Below are 27,449 nucleotides of genomic sequence, written 5' to 3'. Positions count from 1 at the left end.
ATAGACCGCCATGTTAAAATACCCAACTTCACAGCAGAAATAAACATGTTTACAGCCTGGAATTAAAAAAAAAAAAGATCTATAGCTTATTTCAACATTCAAAAAACAAAAAAATTACAACTGAAATGCAAAAGAGCATTCCACAAACCCATGGGTGACGTCACGTCACGGTAGCTATGTACCTTATTTTATGCAGTCTATAATTTTCCCAGTTGAATGCTTTTAATGCAAAGCAGCAGCAGAAGTAGGTAATGTTGAGTTTTCCCGTCAATCCCAAATTTGTAGTTAGGCAATTTAATTTAGTGTTGGAATGGTTAAAAAAAACCAATAAAAAATAGCACTGTATAATGAGATAATTATAGAATGGAGAAAAATGGTGATTGAAATGATCAAAAAAGTGGCTGGGTTTCATTATAAGTTGAAAAGACAACAAACTTTTCTGGTGCCTCTGTTACTGATCTGATGTAAAATGACTTCACTCTGCCTGTGGACTATATGGATTTATACAGACCGTTCTCTTTGATAGTTGGAGTATGCAGTAGCAGCTACATATAAATGTGTGTATCCTGCATGAATGCAGTTTTAAGTCCTATTTAATGCAATATCCTCGTTACCTAAATATATGTGAAGCACTCGTTTGTGCTGTGTAACCTCCTCACAGTGCAAACAGCTGTGCAGAATGATTTCCAAGAACCTTCACTTCACTTTTATTAGGTCACTGTTTCTTATTAAGTTATTACAATGCTAAGTACTCTTTTTAAGAGTTTCTATCTGTATTGTAAACAGTGAAAAGGGCTTCAGATGTACATGTGTATAATTAAGTCCTTTGTGTATTATGTGTAAAAAGACAAATAAAATGTAGAAGTTTTTTACAAAGCCGAGTATTTGGACTGGTAAAATCTTAACTGTTTGATGAATATAACAAGAGGAACATGTTTCTGTTGGATGATATTTAAAACAAAGTACCTGCTGTACTGCACCTCCAAAGCTCGAGGGAGCGGAGAAGATTTTGGTGTCGCATTTGACTTTAGTCAGTTTCTCTGCTTGAACATGAGTCTGCAGTGGTTCAGAGGAAGTCCATCTCTGGGCTGAGTGTGTGAGGGTCGAGGTGCACAGAGAGAGCTGCTGCCAACTCTGGGTCCAGCTCTGCACACTGAGACTCCAGCTGAGAGCAGAGAGGACAGACAGGACGGAGTGAGGGAGACAAGAGAGTGAGAGAGAGATGAGTGATGCATGCTGATAGAGGATCTTTATAAGGGGAATAGCACAGATGTGTGCAGTAAACTGTGTGTGTGTGTGTGTGTGTATTACCTGTCTGAGTTGGCTGGAGGACGGAGCAGTTGGAGACGTCTGTGAGATCGCTCTCAGGAGAAACTGCTTGGAGTGACTCACAATCTGGGAAGGCTCCATCTGACAGTAGAGATTAGGATCATGACGTCAGCGGTAGTTTGTTTATTCCACATTAGCTTCAGTTTTAAACAGTTTCTACTCTTCTGGGGTCTCCATTATTTTCATTTACAATATTTCATTTAGATTGATAAGATACAAAACATTCATACTCACAGTTTGACTAAACACATTACAATACCAACAAAACGCCATCGAAAGAAGAAGTTACCCGTTCGGGCACAGTGTTCATGTTCTATGGGCCCAGTAATGCAGACGTTCTGGGTACTTTCATACAGCAGAAATAGAGCTTTTGTTTGCTTCATGCGCCACTGAGCAGCTCTCATAGGAATGACCGGGGCCCCGCCTCCGTGCTGTATCCAGATTTTCTGAATACATCCATGGAGAGGGTATGTAAGAGTTGCTCTTGAGATTCTTCAATGCTTTTTTTTTTTTTTTTTTTTTTTTTTTGCAAATTGCAATACCAACTTTTATGTGCATAACACCATCTACTGTACCTGGGTTTCTGTCTCCCTTGGAGAGATGCACCCTAAAATACGGCAATAATGCATTACATTATGATGCTGTTGCCTATTCTCTATACAATTCACAGATTAGACTGTAGAGCAACATTACAGCTTTGAATGACATTGTCATATAAACAATCGTATGTGGCTCAGTCACCTGATTGTCGGAGGGTTCACTGGCTGGTGTGAGTGTTTGTCCCTCCAGGAAAAGCTGCAGCAGACTGATGTAGCAGCGGACGGCAGTATGGAGGAACCCCGGACAACACAAAGCTCTCTGTAGCAGCTCCGCACTCTGCTGGAGCAGCAGGCTAAACTCACACACAGACACATAATGAAGTGAACATTTTGTTAGCTCATGTACTCAGGATTCCTACAGCTTAAGGAAAATTAAATATGATACCCTATAAGACATTTGTAATGCCACTTGGGATTAAATTTAAGGCCTAAACTGAAAAAATTATATATATATTATTAGTGATTTTTATTACTGATTTTGTGTGCTTCACTCTTTATGTGGGATTATTTCACTACTTTCCCATCATGAAGAGCCTAAGAAGAGAAATTCAGTAAAAAAAAAAATTAAAGTTACCAATTATTTTGTGATTTGACTGATTTAAGACATTTTTATACCAATCAAGGCCTTATTTGTAGATTAATGAATTCAGTGCCTTTTGAGACTTTTTAAGTATCCGTGGGGACCCTGGTACACACAGTACACAGGGAGAGTAGAATTACCTAAAGTAGCTTTATTTTGCACATTCTAGTCATCAAATACTTTAACCTGATGCACTTCAACTCATGGATTTGGTTTTTGTAAGCATGAAGCAGCCATGAAGTTTACTGTCCTACAGTCCAGCTACTTTTGGTCAAGGAAAGTCTAAATCTATTGGCTGATTAATGGTCTTATGAGGGTAGTTACAGGTGGTGTCTACAGTGACTGTAAAAGTGGAAATATGATGATATTAAAACACTAAAACTAACCTGTAGAAGGCCCAAGGCATCAGTCGAGTAAACTCATCTGATGTCACCATGGCGATTGACTGGTAAAAACCTTGTTCTAGAGTTAGGGGGGAAAAACAGCTCACGAATTTAACAAAGCCTGAATATACATTAGATTAAATCATTTAAAGACGGTCCCCTTATTCAATTTAATCTGCCAAATAATGACAACTGGGCTAAACTGGCAATGAAACTGATGTACAGTTAAGTGTTGGGCATGTGAAGTGGACTACGATGTGGTTTTAGAGGATGACACACTGTACCGTTCGGTTTAAAGATGAGCAGCCAGTCAGCAGAGTCGACCAACACAAGCAGAAGATCTGTGCAAACATTTCGGATGTTCTGATGGCTGCTCTCCTAAAAAAATGATCACAGACAGAACATTACACAGAGACTCCTTCACCCTGTATGAGATGCAACATAAACAAAGAGAAACGGATTTTACTGCAATATGAGAGATGTTTTAGACTGTACATGTAAACATGACACATTTTGCTCTAAGCTGCTCATTGTTTTCATTTTCCCAGACTGTTTGCAATTCAAAAACTTGTCAAAAACATGTCTTTATTTGCATCATAGTGTTTACTTTTTAAACATAAATGTTACGTTTGGCCTGAGGGCGTGTGCAAAAATGAATGTGTAAAACCTTTGCATTATCTTAAATGAGTAGCTCAACATTTTAGGGAAATGTGCTTTCTTACCGAGTGTTGGATGAAAAGATTGATATCACTTATGTGTCAGTAAACCTCCAAAGTTTAAAAATGAATACATTACAGCTAAGCTAACCTTCTCCCTGACTACAGCTTTATATTAAACAGACAGACATCAGCAGTGGTGTAATGTAACAAAGTAATAATACTTTGTTACAGTACTTAAGTATTTTTGTGAATATCTGTATTTTACCTGAGTTTTTATATTTCTGTCAACTTTCAATTTTACTTCTCTACATTTCCTAAATAAAATGTATTCTGTTACTCCAATACATTTTCCCTAAGCATCTTAGTTATTACAAAATAGGGATGGAAGAGGAAGAAAAATTGGATTTCATACATCACTTATCCATTACTTTCATAGGGAACTTTGGCATTTCCACAACTAAAAACGTCCTTCCCAGACCATGTGTTTATAATGAAGAGTAATGAAGACGCTTTTCCTCACAGGCCTTGTATGTGAGAGTGCATGTTGCTCATTTGGGTTTATCAACCAGAGCCAGGCCTTTCATAGACCTTTTTCTCTAACTGCATATAACACTTTGGATAGTTCAAGTTCAATCAAATTATTTTGGGAATATGTAAATATGTTCATGAATGGTCACATATAATGTGTAGATAATGTGTAAAACATCTATAGACAATACAAAACATGTGTCATTTGTACAATGGTACAAATATAAACTACGTGTAGGCTGACAATCAATAAAGGCGTTAGGCGTTACCTAAATCCCACTACTTTACTGCGTCAAACCAGTGCCTGAACATAATCTATCTATATTGTGTGTGGCAGGAACATGGCCAATTAGTTAAAATTCATTACCTGAGGATTCAGGAGTGATGACAGGTAGTCGTTTACATACAGGAAAAGCAGAAAAACAAGCACCTGGAGAAAGAAATGAGATGAATGCAAATAAAAATAACAAAGGCATTAAAAAAAACACCAAAAACAACCTTTGGCTGTTTACAGAGCAAGTGTATGTTATTACAACAGATGAAATGTCCATTTTTGGAGAGCAGAGGCACTAATGAGGCCTTGAGGCTCAGAAAAATGGCTCAGTAATATTAATTAGCATGCAGGTAACCAACTATCATGTTTATTTCTATTTATGATTAAAGATAGTGTAATAAAGAAAAAAACTGTTGTTATTTATAGAACACAGCTTTCCAACAATCCCTGGCTGCCACTAACTTTTATGACACCACTTCAACATTGCCACAACATTATTCCTCCTGGTAGCAACATACAGACTGTAACTTACTATATGTATACAGATTACAGTTTCAAATGGAAACAAACCCACAAACACACTGGCTGGTTTTGACAGAGTGATGATGAAAATGACATGCATATGTGAAAGCTGTTCACCTGTCGGTGCTGTGTGCATTCCTTTGGTCGCAGTGTATTCAGGGCAGCACTGAAGCCCACGTGGTTGTTGCACCCACAGCCCTGCCAGGCGCTATGCAGGCTGGCGGCCAGCAGCAGAGCTGAACCTTCAGGCCCTGGCACTGACGACGGCCCCTTTTCTAAACTGAACACCAGACAGAATTAAAAATCTCCCTGATATGAGCCAAGTGAAGTAACCGACACGCACAAAACACCAGAGACAAAACTGACAAAGAAGGGACCGCATTACGCCAGTTCTTTTTATCACCAGGGATACTCAACTTGCCTCGCCTGTGAGCCAATTTTGCAAAATGCCAAGAAGCCAGGGGGCCAGTCCCAGCAGTCCCATACATGTTTCTAGGATTTTAGGACATTAGGGAGTGCAGGGGATCCTCCACTGGTAAACAAGCTCCATTTTGATGCTGTTTTATGCACTCTGACACCTTATGTATACTAAAAGTACAAAATAATTCCCAGTGTGAATCACTTTAATTTTATTGTGAATTAAACAATGGTTGGGGGGCCACCCAGCTCCCTGTTGGGGTCAGATTTGGCTAAGTTGAGTATCACTGCCTTATCCTAACAGTAAAATGTTTACACAGTGGCCTGGAGTGAGGTGGATCAGGGCTCAGAGGTGGTGTTTTGTGAGGCTGTACCTGCAGGCCCAGTTCTGACAGTCAGTGAGGAGCTGCAGCTGCTCAGGTAAAGGCTCTCCATCACACAGACGATGCCACAGTGACAAGAGCACTGGAGACACACGCTCCCACCAGTGCTTCACACACACACACACACACACACACACACACACAAAATCATCATGAATCCTCATGTAATATCAGCATGATGTCACGTTATGATGATATAACAGATGTAGTGACTAAATGCAGGATCTTTTATTGTATTTTTACCTGTTCTGTCTAATCACTTTAATTCTTAATTGAACCTTTAAGATGCTATTAATAATGTTAACAATAGCTCCACAAGGACCCTAAAACTGAAGCAGCTAAGTGGAAATCATTCGTTTTAACATTTACACCTGTAATTTTCTACTGTGACAAGTCAAAATGTCCTCGTTTAAAAGGCATCTCCAAAAGCCTCAGTATTTTGTGTTTATCCCTCTTTAGCATAAACCTTGAAGCAAAGTGTGTGAAAATTTAAAGGCATAGTCCTGTTCTTTTGAAGAGAGGTAACTATCCATAGTCAGTGTATTACATACAGTAAATGACAGTCAGCACGCCCCCAGTTTGGGGAAGCTGGCTAAAGTCCGACATGGAACCTAAGCGATGTACTGCAGTGGGTGCAAAATCAGTTAATACCAGTTTAAGTGTATGCTATTCTTAAAATTTTTTCCTGCTTTACCTTACCGTCAGATAGCAATTTCCAATGGGAAACTGAAGCTGTTACATCTCTCTCTTCAAAGCCAGACTCCATAGAGCAAAACAGGGATTTAATATTGCTGAACATCGGAGCTGCTGTGCTACCACTGCTTCTATCAGTAATTTGGTTTGTGTTATTGCAGGACTAAAAAAGATTAGTTTAGATTCACCAAAGTCACACAATAACACAAACTAACTTCTTTAAGGCAAAAAAAGCTCCTGTGTTTATTGAGCTTAAATTGCTGTTTTTGTCAGTGGAGTCTGGTGGCTCTGACAAGAGCATAGATGGAGGACTGAAGCCATTATCAGCTTCCCTGTCGGAACAGGCTTTCTGACAGAAAGGTAAAGCAGCAAAAATGTTCTCAATAAAGCATACTCCTCAACTGTTTTAGAATGTATTTCCGTAATAAAATATGTTTTGTTGCTGACCCACGTGCACAGCAATACACTGATTAGCTTCCGTGTCGATACCTCTGCCACTTCCCCAAACTAGCAGCATGACAACTGATATCTACTGCATGTGATTAACTGTTTATGGATAAGTACCCCATACAACTCCACTTCAAAAAAATGAGCCAACCCTTTAATTAAGTTTATCAGCTGTATGGGGAACAAACAGTACCATGGTGGAGACCAGGAGCAGAGGACAGTGTAGACTGATCTGAGCACAGGCTTTGTTGACTTCTTCTGCCGAGCGCTCACACCGTACACTGGCACATAACACACCCTGGAGATGAAACACAGACAGCAGACTTACATAACCTGATTTTCTCACAGGATCTCGTGGAAACACAGTAAATGTAGCTTAAATTTGATTTCTGTTTTAGTGGAGTTATTCTCACTCTCAGGAGGTGCGATGTCAGATGACAGGACAGTAAGCCGACTGGAGAACACACTTTTCTCTATTGTTGAAGAGAAGGAGAGGAATGCAGAGAAAAAAGATGAGAGCACTTTTCCAAACAGCTGGTCAGATTTGAGAGAGAAGTGTATTAAAATCTTATTAGATAATTAATCGGGCAGCTCACCTGATGCTGGTTTACATGTTCTATCAGCATGTTACAATCGAGAGTCATCCTCCCTCCCTCAGACTTTACTTTGATGAACAGTGCTGCTGGGAGAGCCAGAAGTACTCTGTGACAGACACATGCAGAGAAGGTTCATTAAATTAGTGATACTCAACTTATTGTCCCCGATAGGGTGCCAGGAGGCCCCTAAACCATCAAAGCACGTTGAGTATGTCTGCATTCAATCATAGAGATAATCTGCATCACGTGTGTGTGTGTGTGTGTGTGTGTGTGTGTGTGTGTGTGTGTGTGTGTGCGTGTGTGTGTGTGTGTGTGTGCGTGCGTGCGTGCACCTGTTCCATGTGTTCAGTGTGTGATGCAGGCTGAGCTCAGTGCTGATGTTCGGGGAAGCTGAGGTCACTGTGAAGGAACATTTCTGAGACACCAACTCAAACAGGACGTCACACACATCAGCTTTGCTTCTACGGCTGCTAGAGAGATCAGTCACTTCAATCTCATACACAAGCTCCTACACACACACACACACACACCCACACACACACACACACAAAAATGATGACACAAAATGATTGAAGTTTCAAATTAAATATCACTTTCTTGAATTGATTTTTATGCTTTTTCACTACGAATGTATTAAGGATCACAAAAGTATTCTAAAAAACTCTTTTCACGTGTCAGCTGAAAATAACGTATCAGTGTACACACATGTAACCTGGACAGGATGTCCGGCAGACAGGTGCCTCTTTCTGACCTCAGCCTTTCCGGGCTCTGCTCGCTGTAGGCATAAAATAAGCAGAAGAGTGACATTTTTACTAAAGATCGAAATAAAAATTTACATATACTTTGATTAGATTTTTTTGTTATTTTTTGGTTTCAAAAAGGGCGGATCAGGCTCTACTTCCACCTTAACTGTTGGTCCATAATGGCATTGAGCAGATGAGAGCAAAGGTTCTTCATGTCTCCTCCACAACCTCCCTGCGACTCCGGACGAGACAGATAGAGCTCCAAGCAAGCCCACTGCTGGTACTCCTGACTACACACACGCACGCATGCACGCGCGCGCGCGCGCGCGCGCGCGCGCACACACACACACACACACACACACACACACACACACACACACACACAGTTACTGGGTGCATTGACTTTATTTCTGCTGTATATCTAATGGCAACAGTGAGAGTTTTTGTTTGTGAGTGTGTGTGTGTGTGTGTGTGTGTGTGTGTGTGTGTGTGTTTCCTGCCTCACCGTTCTGGGTCTGACAGGGCGTCTTCACCTCTCTGTACTCTGAGCTCATGAGTCAGCCACTCTGAGAACAATAACTTGACAAACATAAAGGTTGGGGATTTTTTTTGTCAATAAAATCAAAACTTTAATGAACTGAATATAAACTACAAAGGTGCACTCGGTGCATTCAGGGTTCCTGCACCTCAGGAAAGTTAGATTTAAGACGTTTTAATGCAGCTGGGAATGAAATTTAAGACCAGTTTTAAAATAACTGAAATTTAAAAAACCAAAAAAAACCAAAACATGAACCGATATCAATTACTATAGGTTAGGGACAATTTTGCTATTGTGTTACAAAAAAGTGCCAGTTTGGTTTACCTTAAAAAACGTATGCGTTTAACGTAAACTTAATGTATGCGAGAGTTGTTGGCTACTCTATCCTGATCTGTGTGAAGTTAGATTCTGTAAATTAGGCTATTAAAAAAAATAAAATAGATTATCTACAAGATATAATAATCAATTAATTTGAGGTTTCATGATGCTGTGTCAGAAAATATGATTCATGATATCCTGCTTCCAATGTCAATTTTGAGATTAGACAGACAGATACACACATGCACACACACAACCAACGCATGATCTCCTAAAGCCTTAACACCTGGCGGAGATAATTAAAGTAACAGGTAACACCAAGCCAATGCTTTATCTGTGACAGGAAACAAAAGTGACCTCACAGTACCTGATACCGTGGTGTGTGCTGCAGCTGACAGAAAGCTGGGTGCCTCCACAGATGCCAAGCGGTCTTCCTCCAGGTACTGTCGGTGAGTGTGGCGCTGCTCCACAGACCAGGCAGGTTCTCCTCCTGGTATTCACTACTGGGACCTCCAAAAGTGAGGGGACTTCTTCTGGCTTCAGGCAACAGTCTTGGGATGAGGTACAGAAGCTAAACAAACAGAATTTAGGTTTTACAAAACAATTATGATGAAGAGTCTAGAATAGAATATTCCTTTATTCCTTTATTGATCCCCCATTGGGGGAAATTTCAAGAACATAAGCATGATGATAGTTAAAGCACCTCCGGCATCCATAACAGCAACTCTTGTCTTTGCAAGGTTATAAAGATACTAAGAAGGTATTGGGTGTATTTCTTCTTCATCTCCTTCACAGCCCATTATTTTGATAAACGACTTCTGTGCTTAATTGGAAACTGGAGTTCTTCTATCAAATATTCTGTGTGCCTTTCCAGGGGACTCAACATTTGCTTTGAAGTCTGTGTCAGGGAATTACATATTAACATTATTGTTATTTGGACACCTGCTCGTGAACTGCAGGTAAACTGTCAAACGAGGCAGCTGATCAAATATGAGTCAAGGTGGAGTTTCTGCATTACTTAATGCAAAATGAATGTATTTTAGTGTCCAGTTTAGTTTCAAAATGACAAACCTTTTTGACCTGAATGAAATATTAGCATGGAAAACAAGAGATGGAGAAAAGGTGGTGACTCCCTACCTCTGAAGCGGTCATAAAGTTTGGATGTCCATTCCTCAATTATCTATATTACTTTTGTCTGTAAGGGTCCACCATCAATCAATCAAAAGGGTTTTTCATAAAAATAAATCCAAGTTGCATTTTTTTTTATCAGGATAAAGTGGTGTTGTGTCGGCATGATGCCAAAATCCTTAGGTGCTATTAAACGAGTGTTGTAACTCTCCGTCTCTCTGTTTTCAGAACTAGATCAAATGAGTGATTGGTTCTTGATATGTCATTCAATAGCCTAATTGGTATACAAGCAATATTCATGTTGTTTAAAATAAACAATTAGATAGTATGTTCTCTTTCTGCTAAACTGTTCGTTTTGCTGCTGAACCATTTTTTTGTTGCCTGTCCCAAATATACATCGTAAGGTGTAAGGTATAAGGTGTGAATGGTGTGAGTATATCCCCCATGGCATGCCTGACATGAGTCTTATGATGTTTTTATGTAACACATGCAAACCAAATGAAATTATAGTAGTAAGAGAAAAAGACACCTTCTTATAGAGGCTGTTGAGGATGTAGTCCTGCTGTTGTTGCTGAGGCACTGAGTCTCCTCTGCAGATCCCGTAACACACAGCTGCCACACACAACCTGGACAGCAACCAGAAGACTCTACGTCAAGGTGGCAGCAATAATGAGTCATGTTTGTCATCGTCCAACTGCACAAGTAACCTCACCTGACACAGAAGAGCATGTTAGTGTGTGTGCTGCAGACCAGCGCCGAACTAAGAGCTTCTCCAACAGGTACTGGCTCGGGCAGGATGGGCGGGTCCAGCTGAACCAGAGGACCACAGGACATGGAGACATGGAGATGGACCACAAATGCTGCCAGACCAAGCAAGTGGGCAGCACGCAGTGACGACCCCTTTTTTTGACAGGAGAAGTTTGTAAAGCTGACGAGTAAACCTACTGATCTGAGCAGCGTAAATGAATAGAGGTGACATAAAAACAAAATAATCCAACAGGATTCATAAACATTTCCACTAATAGGACTTTTCTATGACTTTGAGGCAAATTTTAAAACCATATATACATGCATACTGAAACAATCATCAATACTCCTTATCAATGCTTTGTGCATTACTATAGAATGGCTTTTTAAAATATATGTTTTATTTTAAAAAAATAATGAATTCAGAGCAGGGTTAGGACTGAACATTAAAATGTAACTTAGGGGCTGTTTGTTATTTATGAGAGGGGAGGGGATAGTTTAAACATGCTTTCCAACCAAACCCACAGGTCTGCAGGCTTTCTTAAAACAAAATTGGGCCTTTTTTCCTGTAAAAAAAAAAAAAAAAAAAAAATGGCGATTTTGTTTGCTTTAAAAAATGTTGGTGATTTTGTAAGAAAATATTTTTTTTTCTTCTTTCAAATGTTTTTGATTTTTTTTCAGGATCTATTTTGCCTTTGCCTTTGCCTTGTTTTAAATTTGTGGCAAATATTCTCTTTCTTTGCCAGAAATTGTAAAAAAAAAAACAAAAAACTGAAATTATTGTTGGATTTTCAAATTATGGATGTTCCTTGAACACATCATGTGTTATTGTTCATGTTTGTAAAACAAAATTTAATAACTTTTCCAAGACTTTCACGGGTATATTTTGTTTTCTGAAACTTTTCCAGGCCTGGAAATTGCTATCTGCCAATTACATGACTTTTCCAGGTTTTCCATGACTGTACGAAGCTTGATCCAAACATCATGGGAGAGAGTTAACAGACACAGAAGTGCATCTGAATACAGATTTATGTACCTGGTTATGAAATAAGTCCCAGAGTCTGTGTATGAGGCTGGAGAGGAACTGTGTGTTTCCGAGCAGCACACTGACAAACCTGGAGGCCCACAGGCTTTGTCTGGAGAGGACAAAAAAGGGACATGGTGAGTTACACATCCAGCACAAAGAGGCAATCTCATAACACAAACTGAATCTGTTTATTTCCAGACCTGTGCACTGAAAACTGGTTTAAATGACTTTGCTGCTTGTTTCTCATCACGTGCTCTATGAAGCTAAATGGATGTGTAGATACATCTGTGAGATTTTTGAAATTATTTCATCTAATTCCATGTTTACTACTTGCAAAATTTTCAAAAAAAGTTGTAATGCTCACTTATTAGGGGGGTTTGCTCTGGAGGCACATAACAAGCACTGACAGAAGTTTCTCAGGATCATGTTGACAACCTGAGAATTCAAGAATACATATAATTACTGACACACAGCCAACTGATACAACAGCACTGGCAATATAAAGACATGAAAACAATGAGTTTCATCAGTGCATACTCTGACGTGGAGCTCAGGGCACAGAGGGGGGTTCATGTGAAGAACGATGACTTTCTGTCCAATCAGCTCATCAGGACGACCAGGAAAGACGACATTCAGGGTGTGTGAAATCCTGGACAGATGGGCCGACATCTCTGAGGACACATGATCAGCATGAGAGGTTTGGAAATTAAGGGTTCAAAGAGGCTACACACAGGGTAGTGAAGTCTTTCTGAGGTTGGAGATGTGCCAAGGAATTGAACAGACTGAGGGGGAAACTGAACGCTTGCTTGTTTGCTCGAGGCTGCAAACATCCTTTCATTTTATAGTTAAGAGTTTACTAATGTATTAAAAAAACGTGTAATAGTATCAACAGTGGTTAAACCAGCACAGCTCTGAGCACAGCCGTGATTCTCTACTGACCAATCAACAAACTGCAGTGTTTCTAGCTCGACTTTTTTGTACCGGATCTGTGTGGAAGGCACCCCCACAGAGGGGTGACAAAATACAGGGATGTTATGGATCGGTTCCATTGGTGCCATCCACAACTTTTAACAATGGAAACGCAAAAAAATGCGTACAGAACTCAAATGAAGTGCACCGACCAGCTGGTGGAAACACAGCTTATGTCCTTTATGCCTACCTCCGTCGTTTCCCTCGACAACCAGCTCTGTAAACTCCTGCAGCTGAATCTTCAGGACGTCCAGAGGATCATCTTTAGTGTCCAAACACAGGGCACTCCCTGAAAACACACAAATGAAGAGAACCACTGTGTGATTATTACCTAACAGCATGAGGAGATTTCCTCTCTCAGTGCAGCAGCAAATACTGTAAGTAAGCTGCACCTTCAACATGAAACATTCACTGATTTTCAGATATTGTCATTTCTGTATTACATAACCTCCTAAAATACCATGAGGTCAGTCTAAAAATGAATGAATGAATTAATCTTTATTACAAACATGTAAAAAAAACCACACATACAAATAAAAATAATGAAATAATAAAAATGAACGAATTAATTAACTAATACAATTAAATGCACTGTTTTGTATGTGTTTGTTTCTCTAGCTACTCAATTACAATGAATCAGACGTATGATCTTGAAAACAAAACCACATACAAAACAAAAAATGGTGATTATCTTTGTGCATACACAATAAATGAGCAATATAAAGAAAACCCACCACTCTGCTGCCTCTGTTTCTGGCAGGACTCCACATAGGATGAATACTGTGCAGCAGGGATCTTATCCGCCCTTCAGACACACAAGTGTCAAAACAGTGAAAATACACAACATAATCAGCGTTAATCATTGTTGGTAAAGCATAACAAAAACAATCAGATGCTTATTCTTATCAGGCACAAAGACACAAACAAAAAAAAAAACAATGATGCTACCTAGAAATTCACACTTTCCCAGATTAACTGTGTTAAAGAAAACATTTTGTGACAATAAATACATGATAGGGTTACATTATTATAACTCAAGTCTAAAAAGTTGTTACAGAGAAACAGAGAGAGTTTTACTGCATTTTAAAAGCCACTGATACTAACTCACTTTTTCAGAGCTTCAATGAAACTCATCCGAGAATCAGCTTTGACAGGAAGCTGGAATTAAAAGACAGTTTAACTTAAATTCATGCATTTGATGTGAAGATTTATGACAAAAGAACCTTACATATAACAACTGTGTAGATCGAGCAAAGAATCATAGTAAGGTGAAGGTACTCACCATCCTCGGTGTCAGCAGAGCCGGGAGGAATCGTGTCAGGAAATACTGCCTCCGGAAAATACTGTGAGACAGAGGTGTCAAATAACTGTCCATGTCTTGATTTAGCTCTTACATTTACAGGTTATTTTAAGGACATACATATACAATGATGGACTTTATGGATGTGCTGCAGGCAAGGCGACTGAATACCTGGCCTCCATGACTGTGGCAGAGATTCTTCCGGTGTTGTCAAATAAAGACACGGCCTTCTCCACATCCTGTTCAGCCTGGCACTGTGGCTGCACAAACATCATGCTATCATGTGCTACTGAGATGTTGAAAACATATCTGACAATAACACATTTTGCCCAATAACAAAAAAAGGTGCTGTAACAGGTATGAATCAGCAATATGTTTTAATGCCGACTGAAATGTTTCTCAAGCATCTAGTTTCAAAATCTGTTAAGAGCTCAAAGTTGGCATCACGGGCCAGATGCATAAAACTCTGTGTAGATTCACAACTAAAAAATCTTGTTTTGTTGCCCTGTTTATAATGGCTTGAATGATGTACTTCTTACTAAGACGTCATCAATTTATGCCTGTTTCTTTTGGTTGGATGAATATGAAAAACTTGAGTTGTGTTTCAGGAGGGGAACCTTTTTTGTAGTAAATTTCCTTGCTCAAGCTGTCAAAGGAGGCAGAATACTTTGTTTAAGACCGAGCTGTAAAATAATCTGTAATCTTTGTAATGAAGTGAAATGTAATGAATTATTTGACTGCTTCAACTGTAATTTTGGTGATTTATAAGCCCATGAGGGCTGGGAACATTGTGTGCATGTCATGAAAATAAAAGAATCAATCAATCAATCTGGTTTTTAAATCTCAGTGTAAGTATGATGAATGAAATGTTTTTATCTATTTAGTTCTCGCAGCCACTTTCCTGAGCTCAGTAAATTAAAAAGCCTCATCAAAAGAAGGGCACTCTGTACTGACATCACTCATCATCTCTCATTGACCAAAGTGCTGAAGCACAAACAATTCATCAACAGCTATCATTACACAAACAAACCACAGGGTGTCACTGTTACCTGCAACGATGCTGCACCTGCGCCGGAAACATCCTCATATAAACCCATGTCCTCCACTGACTCCTGCGTGTGTGTACACACACACACACACACACACACACACACACACACACACACACACACACACACACACAATACATCATGGATCATGAATACAAGAACAAATCACTCAACATTTGGCAGGACTGTGTCTAGTACAGATACTATTGAATTTCAACATTTTTTTCTCCCAGCGATCTGAATCATACTAATATAATCTTTATATTAAGTTTAAGTTTAATTACACATTTAGATAAAAAGAAAAAAAAAACAAAGAACAAGAATATAAAACAGTTTGAATGTGCAGGTGAGGTAGAAACTCCACAAAGGGCGTTTTTGTAATGACCTCACCTACAGAAAAGAATACAGTATATACACAGATTTAAAAATACTACATGATGCAAAGTAAGATATCAACATAAATACATATCTTCTACCCAATCATCACTACTGAAAAGAAATAAACATATCATATGAAGTGGTGTTATGCAAAAACACAGAAGCCACACAACATACTGATGATCTATATAATACTAAATCTTTCTGACATCAAACCACCTTTAAGTTTCTTTCTGTATTGGGACAAAAACATAGAACTGCTTAAAAAGTTCATGTTCCATATCTGGGCTCCATGTTATTTATGTACTTTCCTCTAGATGCACACTGGTAATTAAAGTTTTTTTGTTTATCTAGTTGGATAACAATTAACTTAAGAAGTATAGATTTAAAAAAAAAAAAAACATTTAAGTTTTCTGGCAAGTCTGATGTCATATACAGCACTTGTGTTATTATTTTTTCAAAATAAAAATTTCAAAATATTAAGTATTAATATAATTAAGTATTAATTTTAACCCCCACTCTCACCTTGAGGTCAGCCAGTCTGGTCTTGGCCAGAGAGACGTACTCCATCAGGAGGTTGCGGTGTTTCACAGGCACATAAGGAGGCTGCAGGATGTGAACCTACAGGGAGAAAATCACAGTGAGGTGCTGAAAATCACAGCTGAGTCATTTATTTATTTTAAGTGTTTTCTTACAGCTTGCACTGTAACTGTATCCTTCAGCCATGTTAGAGTTTTCTAGTCTAGCACAGACTGCAGACAGAGGTGGAAGAATACTCTAATCTTATACTTGAAAAAAGTACTAACATAACAGAAGAAAAACTCCATCACAAGTGAAAGTCCTGCATTTAAGGCATGACTTAAAAGGGATACTTTGCCAATTTTCAACCAGCTTTGTATTGTAAGAGGTAGTATGTGTTGATTAACTGTGGTAAACTTCCCTCCCTCTTGGGCTGTTGCTCAAACTGCATGCTGTACTTCTGCATTTTTGTATTGTCCACTATCAAGGACATAAGAGTACAGAGCTGGATCAAGAGACTAACCAGCCCCCTCTCTATCTTTAAGTTGGACCGAAATCTGATCAAAAGGTAAAACTAGGCAGCGTTGATCAAATATAAGTCAAGATTATGTTACTGCACTGCCAATTTATCCCCTATTCAGACAGGTATTTTAATGCCCCGTTTAGCTGTAACAGTGAAAGTTTGTGATCAAGAAGCGGGCACCATACTGCTTCCTGCACAGCAAAAACGGTGGCCGAAAAATCGAGATCAGGTGGCAAAACTAAGCAGCGAAGATCAAATATAAACCATGATTCCGTTACCGAGTTGTCCATTTAATGCCTCAAATTTTTCAGAAACACATTTTACACGGACCAGTCCACATTACGTCACCCACCAGCAGGAGTGTTTATCGGTCTGATCAGGCGCGTAGCCTTCTGGTGGTTGCAGGTTTTCTATCTCTTGAGCAAAAGCGCCCTTTTTCTCTGTTTTCTCTGGTCATGTAGCACCAATTTCAAAAGTATTTACATCTTTCTACTGCAGAGACAGCCTAGTTTTATGAAAAGGCCTTCTTTATATCAGTGAAATACTTTTTAAAGTAAAAGTACATAAGTATTAGCAGCTAAACATAGCATCTTTACAACATAAGACATTCCCTGTGACTGATACATGATTACATAGACTAGGGTTACTTTTCGCTGTTGAAAGGACCAGTTCACAGGATCATTTAAGGTTAATCTAATATAAAAGGCACCATAAAATTTATATTCCAGTGAAATGAGGTTATTGGTAACGTTTCTGAGTCAGAGATGTGCAGAGTGTCACCTTGAGGTACAGTGGGGGTTCAAACGGCACCAGGTCAGACAGGAACTTGAGCAGAAACACCAGAGATTTCTTACTGGTCGCGTGGTAGCCGCTTCCTCCACCGAAAGACATCTTAAATGACAGAATATAATAAAGCTTCAAGGTCCGCTCAGAGGCACTGAGAAAATGTAAAGATGCTTAATATCAGCAGCATTAATCCAAACAAATCAATAACCTAACATCTAGTGTTGAAAAGCCAAACCTTGAACCAGTTGCTGTAGGAAGGAAAGATGCCGGGTCCCTCCAGCGCACCCTGCCGAGCCAAGAGGAAGGCTGTTATCATGTTCTCCAGGTCATAGCCTTCAAATGCAGAGCTCAGCAGTCTGGACAGCAGCTCTGGTACCGAACACAACAGATACGACAAGCCTTTTAACCCTGGAGTCAATACGAGTCCTTTTTACATCAGGTTTCTATTGATCTGTGTTTTTGTGTTTATACATCAGGCTGACACACAGTATATTAGTTAACTGGTTCATTAAATTCAGCTTTTAAAAAAAAGCTAAATCTACAGGCACCAAACAATTAAATTTAATGGTTTAAAGACCTTCTCAAGATACCTTTAAACCCAACTGAAGACTGATTTTTGGACAAATGATCTTTTTCTTACTCAGACACTGCAGGTATGTACAGTATAAAGGTAAGTAGTGTAAGTGTAGTCCTGTGCAAAGGTAGGTTTTATGTAGAAATTGTATGGTTATTAGGGTGAGTAAAGCTCTACATTAGAGATACTCAGCTTGCTTTCTTGAAAGGCACTTTTGCAAAATGACTGGAGGCCAGGGGATAGTCGCAGCAGTCCCAGAGCTAAGCTAAGACCTCTGTTGGGGGTTGTGGGGGATCCTCCACTGGCACCTTTTTTGATAAACAATCTCTTTTTCGATGCTGTTGAATGCACACTGGAACCTATGTATACTTAAAGTACCAAAAGAAATTCCCAGTCTGAATCACTTTATTTTTATTAGGAATTAGAAAATGGTTGAGGGACCACCCAGTACCCTATCGGGGGCCAGATTTGGCCCACAGGCTGCAAGTTGAGGATCACTGATCTACATTTTGCCAACACATAAGTTTAAGTACAAAGTAAAATCATAGTATTGTACATTTTTAATGATATTATTAGGTCAGTTTTTAATGACACATTTTTTAAAAATGGTATAATAGTGAATTATGACTTTCAGTGCTTTTTCAAATGTATTTTATTAACTTATAATATTGGTACTTGGCAGTTTGAATCCGATATAACAGATGCCAGTAGAGGCAGGCTGTTGTGTTACCTGTTAGGCTAGGCTGGGCACTGGGGTTGTAAACCAGCAGAGTGGAGAGGAAGCACAGGACGTGTTTCCAGTTGACCTCGTGGGTTTCCAAAACCTTCTGCAGGTGACACAGAAGCTGCTCCACACTGAAGATCACAGCCAGCTTTTACAGAAACACAGCAATAACACGTCAATAACAACAAGTCATTGTTAGCTCTGTAAAACAGACCCTGCCGGCCAAAGATCTGAAGAAACAAAAAGCACTTAAAGTGAGCTCTTTGGCTCTGTGAAACTAAATACTCAACAGCTGTTCAGCAGAAACCAAGAGCAGAACACAGGGGAGAGACTGACAGACTGACATACAAGCGGTTTGCTGCAGCAAAGAACATCATAACAGATAAATCAATACTCTCGATTGTGTGTTTGTCTGGGCTTAAGTGTGTACGGCTGCAGCCTGAAGGGATCTGACGGCTGTTGCATCTGGCTACAGTTTAAAGGACAGGAATGGGATTGATTGTGTAGACAGCAGAGGAGTGAAGTTTGCTGCTACTGATCTGATGTGCAGTTTTGATTAATTAAAACTAATAGTCAGAAATCAGTTAATTTTTCATACACCCTCTTATATGTAAAACATATTTTTAATCTGAGCAAACTCAAAGGGTAACCAGCATTTTCAAGCCTGAACCTTATTTTCCCATGGTTTTGTGTCTGAGTGACTCAAAGGATCTTAAAAACATTTTGTTGAAGATCCTCTTTGTTTGATTTGAAACAAACTCAAAATTGGCATCACCATACACAACAGACTTACATTTAGATAATCAGTCATTTTAGCGCGTGTAGAGCAACATATTTTTCAAATCTAACTGGGTGAATTAAAGGTTTATTTCAACCAGTAGAAAGACAAACCAAAACAGCTTTTATGAGATTTTTTGTTTTTTTGGGTTTTTTTTAATGTGGACTTTGAATGAAGTGTGTTTTACAATGATAAAAACACTACTGATTAAACAGAGCCTGATGAGTTAAAAAATATAATATAGATAAAGGATAATATAATAATAGAAGGTCTATCTCTGTAAAAGTCTTGTCAGACACTTACATTAACAATCTGAGCCTCTTAGTGGTAAAAACAACACTTTTTTGAACGATAATTCATGGTGCTCCATTGTCCACAGGGAAAACAATGCAGCTTTTGTTTGCATCAGATTCAAAAACTGTTGGTCCTGTTAGTCACTTAAACACAAAAATGAGTGGAAAATATACTTCAGGTTACAAGTCAAGTTAAGTCAAGTTACTTTTTTCCCCCATTATCTGGTTTTTCCTTAGTCGATGTATGGGGCCAAAAGACAGGGTGATGTCGTATGCTGTAAAGCCCTCTGAGGCAAATTATGATTTGTGATAATGGGCTTTATAAATAAAATTGACTTGACCTTTAATAATATGTGCCGGTTTATAACCTGGGCTACATGAAGCATTTACCTTACGGAAAAGAGAAGTCAACGACCGGCTGGCTTTTGCAAAGGTCCACTCATTCTGCAGCGTGATGGCATCTGACACTGCAGGTAAGTGATCATTTGGGAACGCTTGACTCAACATTATTAAAGCATGCATTGTTCATCAAATTTTTATTTCAACATCTTCTTAAACCAGAATTTTTTAAAATTTCTTACAAGATTAGTGTAGGTGTTAGGTGTAGGCATTATTAGGCATCAATAATGATAAACTTGTGTCTGACTTTACCTGTAAGTCGAGGCTTATAAGTGAGAGTCTGTGTGAGGGAGTGTGTGAAGAAACGTTGAAGGGTTTCCACTGAAACTGAAACTCCACACAAAGAAGCATCAAACATCTGAATCCTGCACGAAACAGAGGGTAGAGGAGAAAGAAATTAAGACATTAAACATCATACATATTATTAATGCTGTGGCAATGATCACCTATTACCAATGACACACTGTTTGTTCACTATAGATAAAATACACAATCTAGAATAAGTTATTTATGCACAGAAACAGAGCTGTTAATTTTGAGGCTACTGGCTGCAGCGTTTAATTACAGGAGTGTTTATCTGATATCATAAATACAAAAACTAAAAACCATAGTTCAGCTCCCGTGCCAGCAGACTGCAGCATCACACTCTTTTCCACAGAGTCCAGAAGCCCTGAAGAAGACAGACGGAAAAACAATAAAATGTTAAAAAGCAGGACAAAAAAATGAAGTACTAAAATGATACTTCTAGCAGTTGAAAGTAGAAAACAGCTTTCAAGGTCCGGAGATGTGACTGAAAGTGCTTTACTAAATATTTCATCAACACAGGACGATGTGGGTGGGATAAGGACATGTAGACTCACAGAAGAGCATGTCGTCCAGAACTGAGCAGCAGAGCAGGGGCGTCTTCCTGTCTGCAGCGGCTGGCTCCTGGCTCACTTCAAAGCCAGCTCCAACCAAGACTCCGACTACAGCTGAAATACAGCAGACTGTTTATTAGCATAATCCTTAGCAGCAGCATCTGTCATTTGGTGAATATTTTATCAAATGTACTCATACCACGAGTGCGTTTTGTTTTTGTAGCTTGGGGGATTGCAGTTAAAACCAAGCGGCAACCTCCAGGGCAGAAAAATAGAGCCAATGCTCAAGTGCCAAAAACTGCAGTTCATTGAACGGCCACTTGAGACTGGCTCCAAAACAGAGTGAATCTGCATAAACCTCCATGTTAAAATGCCCAACTTTACAGCAGAAATAAAAATGTTTACAGCCTGGCACAAAGAAAAGTTTTGGTCTCTGCTGCCTTTTGTTAAGATGGACTTTTTAAAGGTATAGTCAGTATTTCTTGGGAAATGTGCTCATCTGCTTCACAAAAGTGGTGTTATTTCGCAGATCAACCATGACATCAGTCCTGACATTTAGAATCAGCTGGGCAACACTATCGAGCTTGTCGTCACTGTTAAGCAGAAACCCTCAGAAACACAAAAAGCTGAATGCACTGGAGAAAATCAGAACCATTTTCTCTTTACAGAATGTAACATCGGCCCATCAGGTCAGAGATACAGATTTATAAACTTTGAGCGCAGCAGGTTTAACTTTTCATGCACAGCATTTATACCAGGGCTGGGGCCTGTAGGGCGTTATTGGCACCGCTGTTTACAATGTTTTTGTTTTGGTTATCCTTCTTGGTGTGGACGTCCCTTTGAGCTGCTTTTGTTTGTCAACGGTTTTAAGCCGTTTGTCGGTGAATGATTGAGCCCACATCTTCCATTAAGCCCAGCTAGAAGAGTGAGTGAAATCCGTGTCCTTACTTGACATCACTTTCTGTTGAACTTGTTCGGTCTCCTCTTCTCCCTGTGGAGGCGTCCAAACGCAAAGAGCCTTCAACTGAGATGCCAACCACAACCTCACTCCTTCATCACTGACAGGAGAAAAAGCAGAAAGAGAGCAGAGCTGAGTGAAAGGTTAATGCTCATTTCCTGCAGAAAGGTTTTAGGTGCCAGTCATGCTTTAAACATTCATTATCCTCAAATGCACAGTGACTAGGGTCTCCTTTTCTGTTGTGTGGAGCTCATATGTATGTCCCTGAGGCATGAGCTCTGTGTACAACTGAAAGATATCTCTTACTGCAGCCACAGAGGGGCACTGTAACAACAAAACTGACAGAGAATGTGTCTTCTGCTGCTCAGGTTAGATATACAGTTACACTGAATGTTATTACTTTGAATGCAACCTTTATGAATCCATGCAGTTTGACTCGTCATCTATGCAGATTCACACATTCGGATAGAAATCCAGGTACTGAGCACATCTCTCTGGGATCATGTGACTGAGAGTATGTCCTGAGGGGACAGAGGTCTAATCAATGCTTGCTAGTGTTGATGTTCAAGTTTGAATTTTCACATTATAGCGTCTGAATTTAATCCATCACATTTGAACAACTAGATTTTTTACTTGGCTTGGATTTTTTTGTTGTTGAAAAATGAAAAATAAAACCATGCTTACAACATTACAAACTAAACGTACCTAAAAGTGAACTGGAAAAAAAAAACACCCTAATATTTCTTACCTCTCTATGATGTACTTCAGATTGAGGATGTTGTAAAAGTGAAGATGGTACACTACCTCCAGCTTGGGCAGCCTCTGTAAAAAAAAAAAAAAAAAAACATTAAATATTTCATTTGCTTCATCCATTATATAAGAAAGCCAAGCCGGGTCTTTCTTATTGTGACAGTGTACAGGGATAACCAGCTGTAAAGACATAAACAAAGCAAGTGGAAAAAATGTTCACTCTTATATTTTTAACTTCTTCAGTGTTTACTTGATCTGGACTGTGTAGAATTCAATCTGAAAATCCCAAAAAAAGGCATTTAAAGGAAAAATAATGGGATTACAAACTGTGCAAAACCTTAGAAGTAAAAGCCTTTTTTAGGCTTCATGTATGACCTCTAACATGCACACACCTGATCTTTTTTGTACTCCTGCCAGAGCAGTTTAGGGCAGAGGGCTCCCTGTGACAGCAGCTCTCTGCTGGACTCCAGCAGTGCACACAGCTGGACCTGGAGGGGACAGGGATGGTATTTAATATTTGACATGCTTTCTGAAGAAGAATCTCAACAAGAGTCCTGCAGTAGTAAAAGACAAACTCAGTGAAGAGACTTCTATGGCTGCCACTGTAGCTGAAAAAAGTCAAACCACAAAAGTAATCTGCCGACACATCGGCAACACAGATTTGATGAAACGCCCACTTTAAATATGCAGAACTGATGTTACAGTGACGTTTTCAGTAAAGGGAAGTTCACCTGAAAACGCTAAGTCACTGTGCATGTGACAACCACAATGACACACTGAATCACAAAAATACAAAAATGAGCACACACACATCGCTCTACAGGCACTATTCTGAAGGTGCAGCTGAGCTTTTTAATGATAAAACAATATTATAACCAGGGTTCGTACAGACTGGGGCAAATCAAAATCAAGGACTTTCAAGTACTTTTTCCAGTGCTCATTTTTATTTTCAAGGATGAAACTGTTTTCTCCACAACCAAGAGAACTGTGCAAATTCGTAAATGGAGCAAACATGCTACCAGGGATTAGAATTAACTTACATTATTTCCATTTTATTTTATTACTTTGATGTTTGTTATATTACTTACTATTTTATTATATTTTATTATATTTCATTATTTTTATTACCTTTTTTTTTATTTATTTAGGTATTATTAGTTATCTGTTCTTGTTATTATTATAATTCTTAATGTTATTGTCATTTTTCATTTATTTTATTTGTCTGTGTGACTGTGTGAGGGGATGTTTATTTGTATATCGATGTGCATGTTTTGATGTGCAGTTAAAACGTCAATAAAAATATTGTTGAAAAAAATATATCATTTATAAGTGGCTAAATTATTCAGGCATATGACTGGCAAAGCACAAAAAAGGTTTGAAACATTTGCATAATACGTTTCATGAAATAAATCATTATTCAAGTTAAAAATTGTCTAATTTTAAGGTTTGCCAGGACTTACATATGTGAAAATCAGATGTAAGTTGTTCAAGCACCTCGTGTGTAAGCACCTTGTGCGAACCCTGTTTCATGTAATAATGTGAAAAGTTTCACACGTTACAACAAGATAAATAGTATCTTGTTACAACAAGAAACGCTTCTTGTATAGCATCAACTGTCAGATACTGTCAGATACTCACCGCCGCTGAGAGGAAGTGAGCAGCCCTCTCCTCTTGTCCTCTTCCTCCTTCACTTCCTCAGTTGCAGTGATCTCCATCAGTCTCTCCAGCATCATCCTCACTGACAGCGCAGCCACCGGGACACCCAGCTGCGAGGCCTGACGTCTCAGCTCACACACTGTCCACAGACGATACAAGACATCCTGCAGTTCACAGCATTTACTTTGTGGTGTGTAAGTGCAAGCAAACGACATCTGAAAACTGATAACTGTCCACGTGATAAATAATGAAAACAGACCTTTAAATGTGAATTTAGTCATTTCTGCAGCAGCAGACTCAAACATGATATACTGGAGAGTCTTGAGACGCCCTTGCTGTTTCTGCACTTTTCATTCTTTATGGTTTTACAGGATTTGTTTTGCATTTAATGTGTATGGCAGCCGGTGTCTCTGGGCCTCTAAGTGTGTTAACTTTTGATAAAATCAAGGCTATTTCTGAGATTTTGAATCAAACACTCACCCAGCAGTGATCCTGCAATGACAGATGAGATGCCCTCAGACTCAGCCTGTTTTTCCTCTCCTATCGGAGTGCGGAGGATGTTGCACGGATCTGGATTCTACAGTGTGAAAAATACAGTAACATTAGTTAAAGGTCAGCAAATACAGAATTTAAACCTATTACTTTATCATCAGCCTTCCACCTCTCAACTTGAGGATGAAGCAGCTGAAAGCAAACATGAAAATGACCTGAAAGTAAAAAAGCATTTGTTTTGATTTTTTTTTCTTGAACATAATTTTAAATATAAATTTATTATAATTATAAATACAGTTTCCCCATTTTTGGGATTATTTCCTAATAAATAAATAATGTGTCCTCATGATTCCTAATAAATTTTTTTAAACTATTTTTAGAGGAAATTTCTTGCAATTTTTGGGACATTTCTTGCCAAGACGCTCATTGCCTTTTTCAAAAGCAGTCAAATGAATTCACTCCATTTTCAAAATGGGTCAAATAGTTTGTGAAAGGCGTCTGAACGCAGCACAAGAAAACAGATGTCAACCCAAAACCTGGGTCAACATCAGTTTCTTCTGCTGTAAAGTTGCTGCAAAGCAACTTTCCTTTTAGCCACAGTGTAATGTGGAATACTTTCTACCAAAGCAAATTAAGTAGCACATACGGTAAATGCAGTATTATGGTGAGGAGAAGCCGCAAGTGTTTCCATTGGGTCAAATATAACAAAACACCTTTTATATTCCTGTTATAAAGTCTAAAAATCTGGCATTTTAGACACATACAAAAGCTGAACAAAGCTTTTGAAATCAATGTAAGAGAAGGTATGTGATGTTAAATGCCAATAAAAAGTACATTAAAATATCCATATATATATATATATATATATATATATATATATATATATATATATATATATATATTATATATATAACTAAACAATTTCCTTACTTAAACCATGTAGACGCACCTTTTTTTCCCTTTTTTTTCAAGTTTGAGGTTAATAGTCTGATAATCATAACAGTGTCCGCTTCACAGGCCTCTTACTGAGTGCACAGATTTGTTTAAAATGTCACTGTAATGGTTTCATGTTTGGCTGTGCAGCTCAGCGGGTTGTGCCTCCATGCTGAAGTCCGCTCACTCACCCCGACCTCCCTGAGCAGACTGCAGAGGTTCTGCTGCTGCTCCAACAGCTGGATCGTTGCCTCCTGCAGCCTCGGACCATCTCCCTGCTTCGGCCTCTTCACCACACGACCAGCTGGGAATATAACAGAAATGAAAAACACATATGCTTATAAATAAAATAGACTATAATAAAATAAATGATATAAATAATTATAGAAACAAAAAATAGAATTGTGTTCACATTCAAGTAAAAACACAAGTGCTAAAAAAACACACTAAAACACACTTGTTTTGTAATAAAACCATAAAGTACTAGATGCTATAAGCAGTGGTGGAATGTAACTTAGTACATGTACTTAAGTACTGAGCTTAAGTATGAATTTGAGGCAGTTGAACTTTACTTGAGTCTTTTTTCATGCTTCTTTATACTTTTACTTCACAGCATCTCAGAGGAAAATACTGTAGTTTTTATTGCACAATGGTCATCTGACAGCTTTAGTTATTTTACAAATTAATATTTTTGCATAAAAAAACATAGGGAGAGTTTATAAAATATAATGTTTTGTTGTAACTAAAATTACCAATTTATACATTTACAGCTTCAATTCGATTCTCAGAAAAGCAATTGCTAAATATTTTCATTTCAAAGTCTTTTATATATTTTTTTTAATAGAATGTTTTAATCATTTTGAGTTTTTTGTGTTTTTTTCTTAATTTTTTTTAAGTTCTTATACTTTTAATAATACTTCAAGCATATTTTCCTGGTTATACTTACTTAAGTAAAGGATCTGCATACTTTTTCTGTTCTAAGTATCAAACACATAAAACACCCAGCACTGTACATCTAGGAGGTTATTTTGTTGTAAAGAAATGTACATAAGGGCGTTTGTCCATAAGGGTCATACCAAACTCCACTTTTGAACATATCCTCGCTAATAGCTGACGCTACAACCGTCAGACTATGTTTACATGACTAATGTTAGTTTGACCACATTTTGAGAGGGTATTTTCATTTCAGACTGCCTTCGTGTATTGTGTATGAAGGTGGAGTATAAATAAAAACGTTAATGTGATAAAACTCACCGAGGAGGCTCGACAGAGTCCTCTTCTGAGAAACCGATTCACACGATGCACTCAGTGACATTTTCCTTTGGCTGAAAGTTTAACAACGCTCCGAGAGGGAGTTGTCGTCTTTTATAAGTAGTTATTAACGTAATTAACACGTTGACAGTGTTTTAATGACAGCATGAAATCCCTGATTTGCTGCTTTCAGCTGCTGCGGTGATGTTTTGGTTCTTCTTCTCCTCCATGTTGCTCCTCGCGCTCTTCTCTCCCATTGGTTCATTCTAGAGCCAATCAGGACAGAGCACAGAGCAGCGTCATTTACCACCCAGCTGTGGGACAAACAGAAAATAACCCGGAGTTTTAA

General features: G+C 38.7%; 1 protein-coding gene across 1 annotated transcript; it reads right to left on the bottom strand.

The window, feature by feature from the left end:
* Positions 1-149: 149 nt before the first annotated feature.
* On the bottom strand, positions 150-27,321 carry LOC121950229 (Fanconi anemia group A protein). Its single transcript, XM_042496168.1, is given in 42 exon segments — positions 150-1,165; positions 1,312-1,410; positions 2,071-2,221; positions 2,895-2,970; positions 3,176-3,269; positions 4,446-4,508; positions 4,992-5,154; positions 5,666-5,781; positions 7,008-7,112; positions 7,228-7,287; positions 7,411-7,516; positions 7,743-7,918; positions 8,116-8,185; positions 8,315-8,443; positions 8,659-8,732; positions 9,377-9,580; positions 10,667-10,763; positions 10,850-11,037; positions 11,921-12,020; positions 12,276-12,346; positions 12,449-12,582; positions 13,071-13,169; positions 13,615-13,685; positions 13,989-14,038; positions 14,163-14,223; positions 14,352-14,440; positions 15,230-15,292; positions 16,133-16,228; positions 17,430-17,540; positions 17,671-17,804; positions 18,740-18,881; positions 20,195-20,271; positions 20,456-20,568; positions 20,810-20,873; positions 21,064-21,174; positions 22,009-22,118; positions 22,767-22,840; positions 23,161-23,256; positions 24,403-24,563; positions 24,905-25,001; positions 26,041-26,153; positions 27,104-27,321. Coding segments are annotated over 42 exon segments (4,368 nt in total). The 5' UTR covers positions 27,165-27,321; the 3' UTR covers positions 150-1,066.
* Positions 27,322-27,449: the final 128 nt, after the last annotated feature.

Source organism: Plectropomus leopardus, chromosome 11 (genome assembly GCF_008729295.1).
Source record: "Plectropomus leopardus isolate mb chromosome 11, YSFRI_Pleo_2.0, whole genome shotgun sequence".
Taxonomy (NCBI): domain Eukaryota; kingdom Metazoa; phylum Chordata; class Actinopteri; order Perciformes; family Serranidae; genus Plectropomus; species Plectropomus leopardus.
This window is presented reverse-complemented; position numbering and strand designations above follow the sequence as displayed.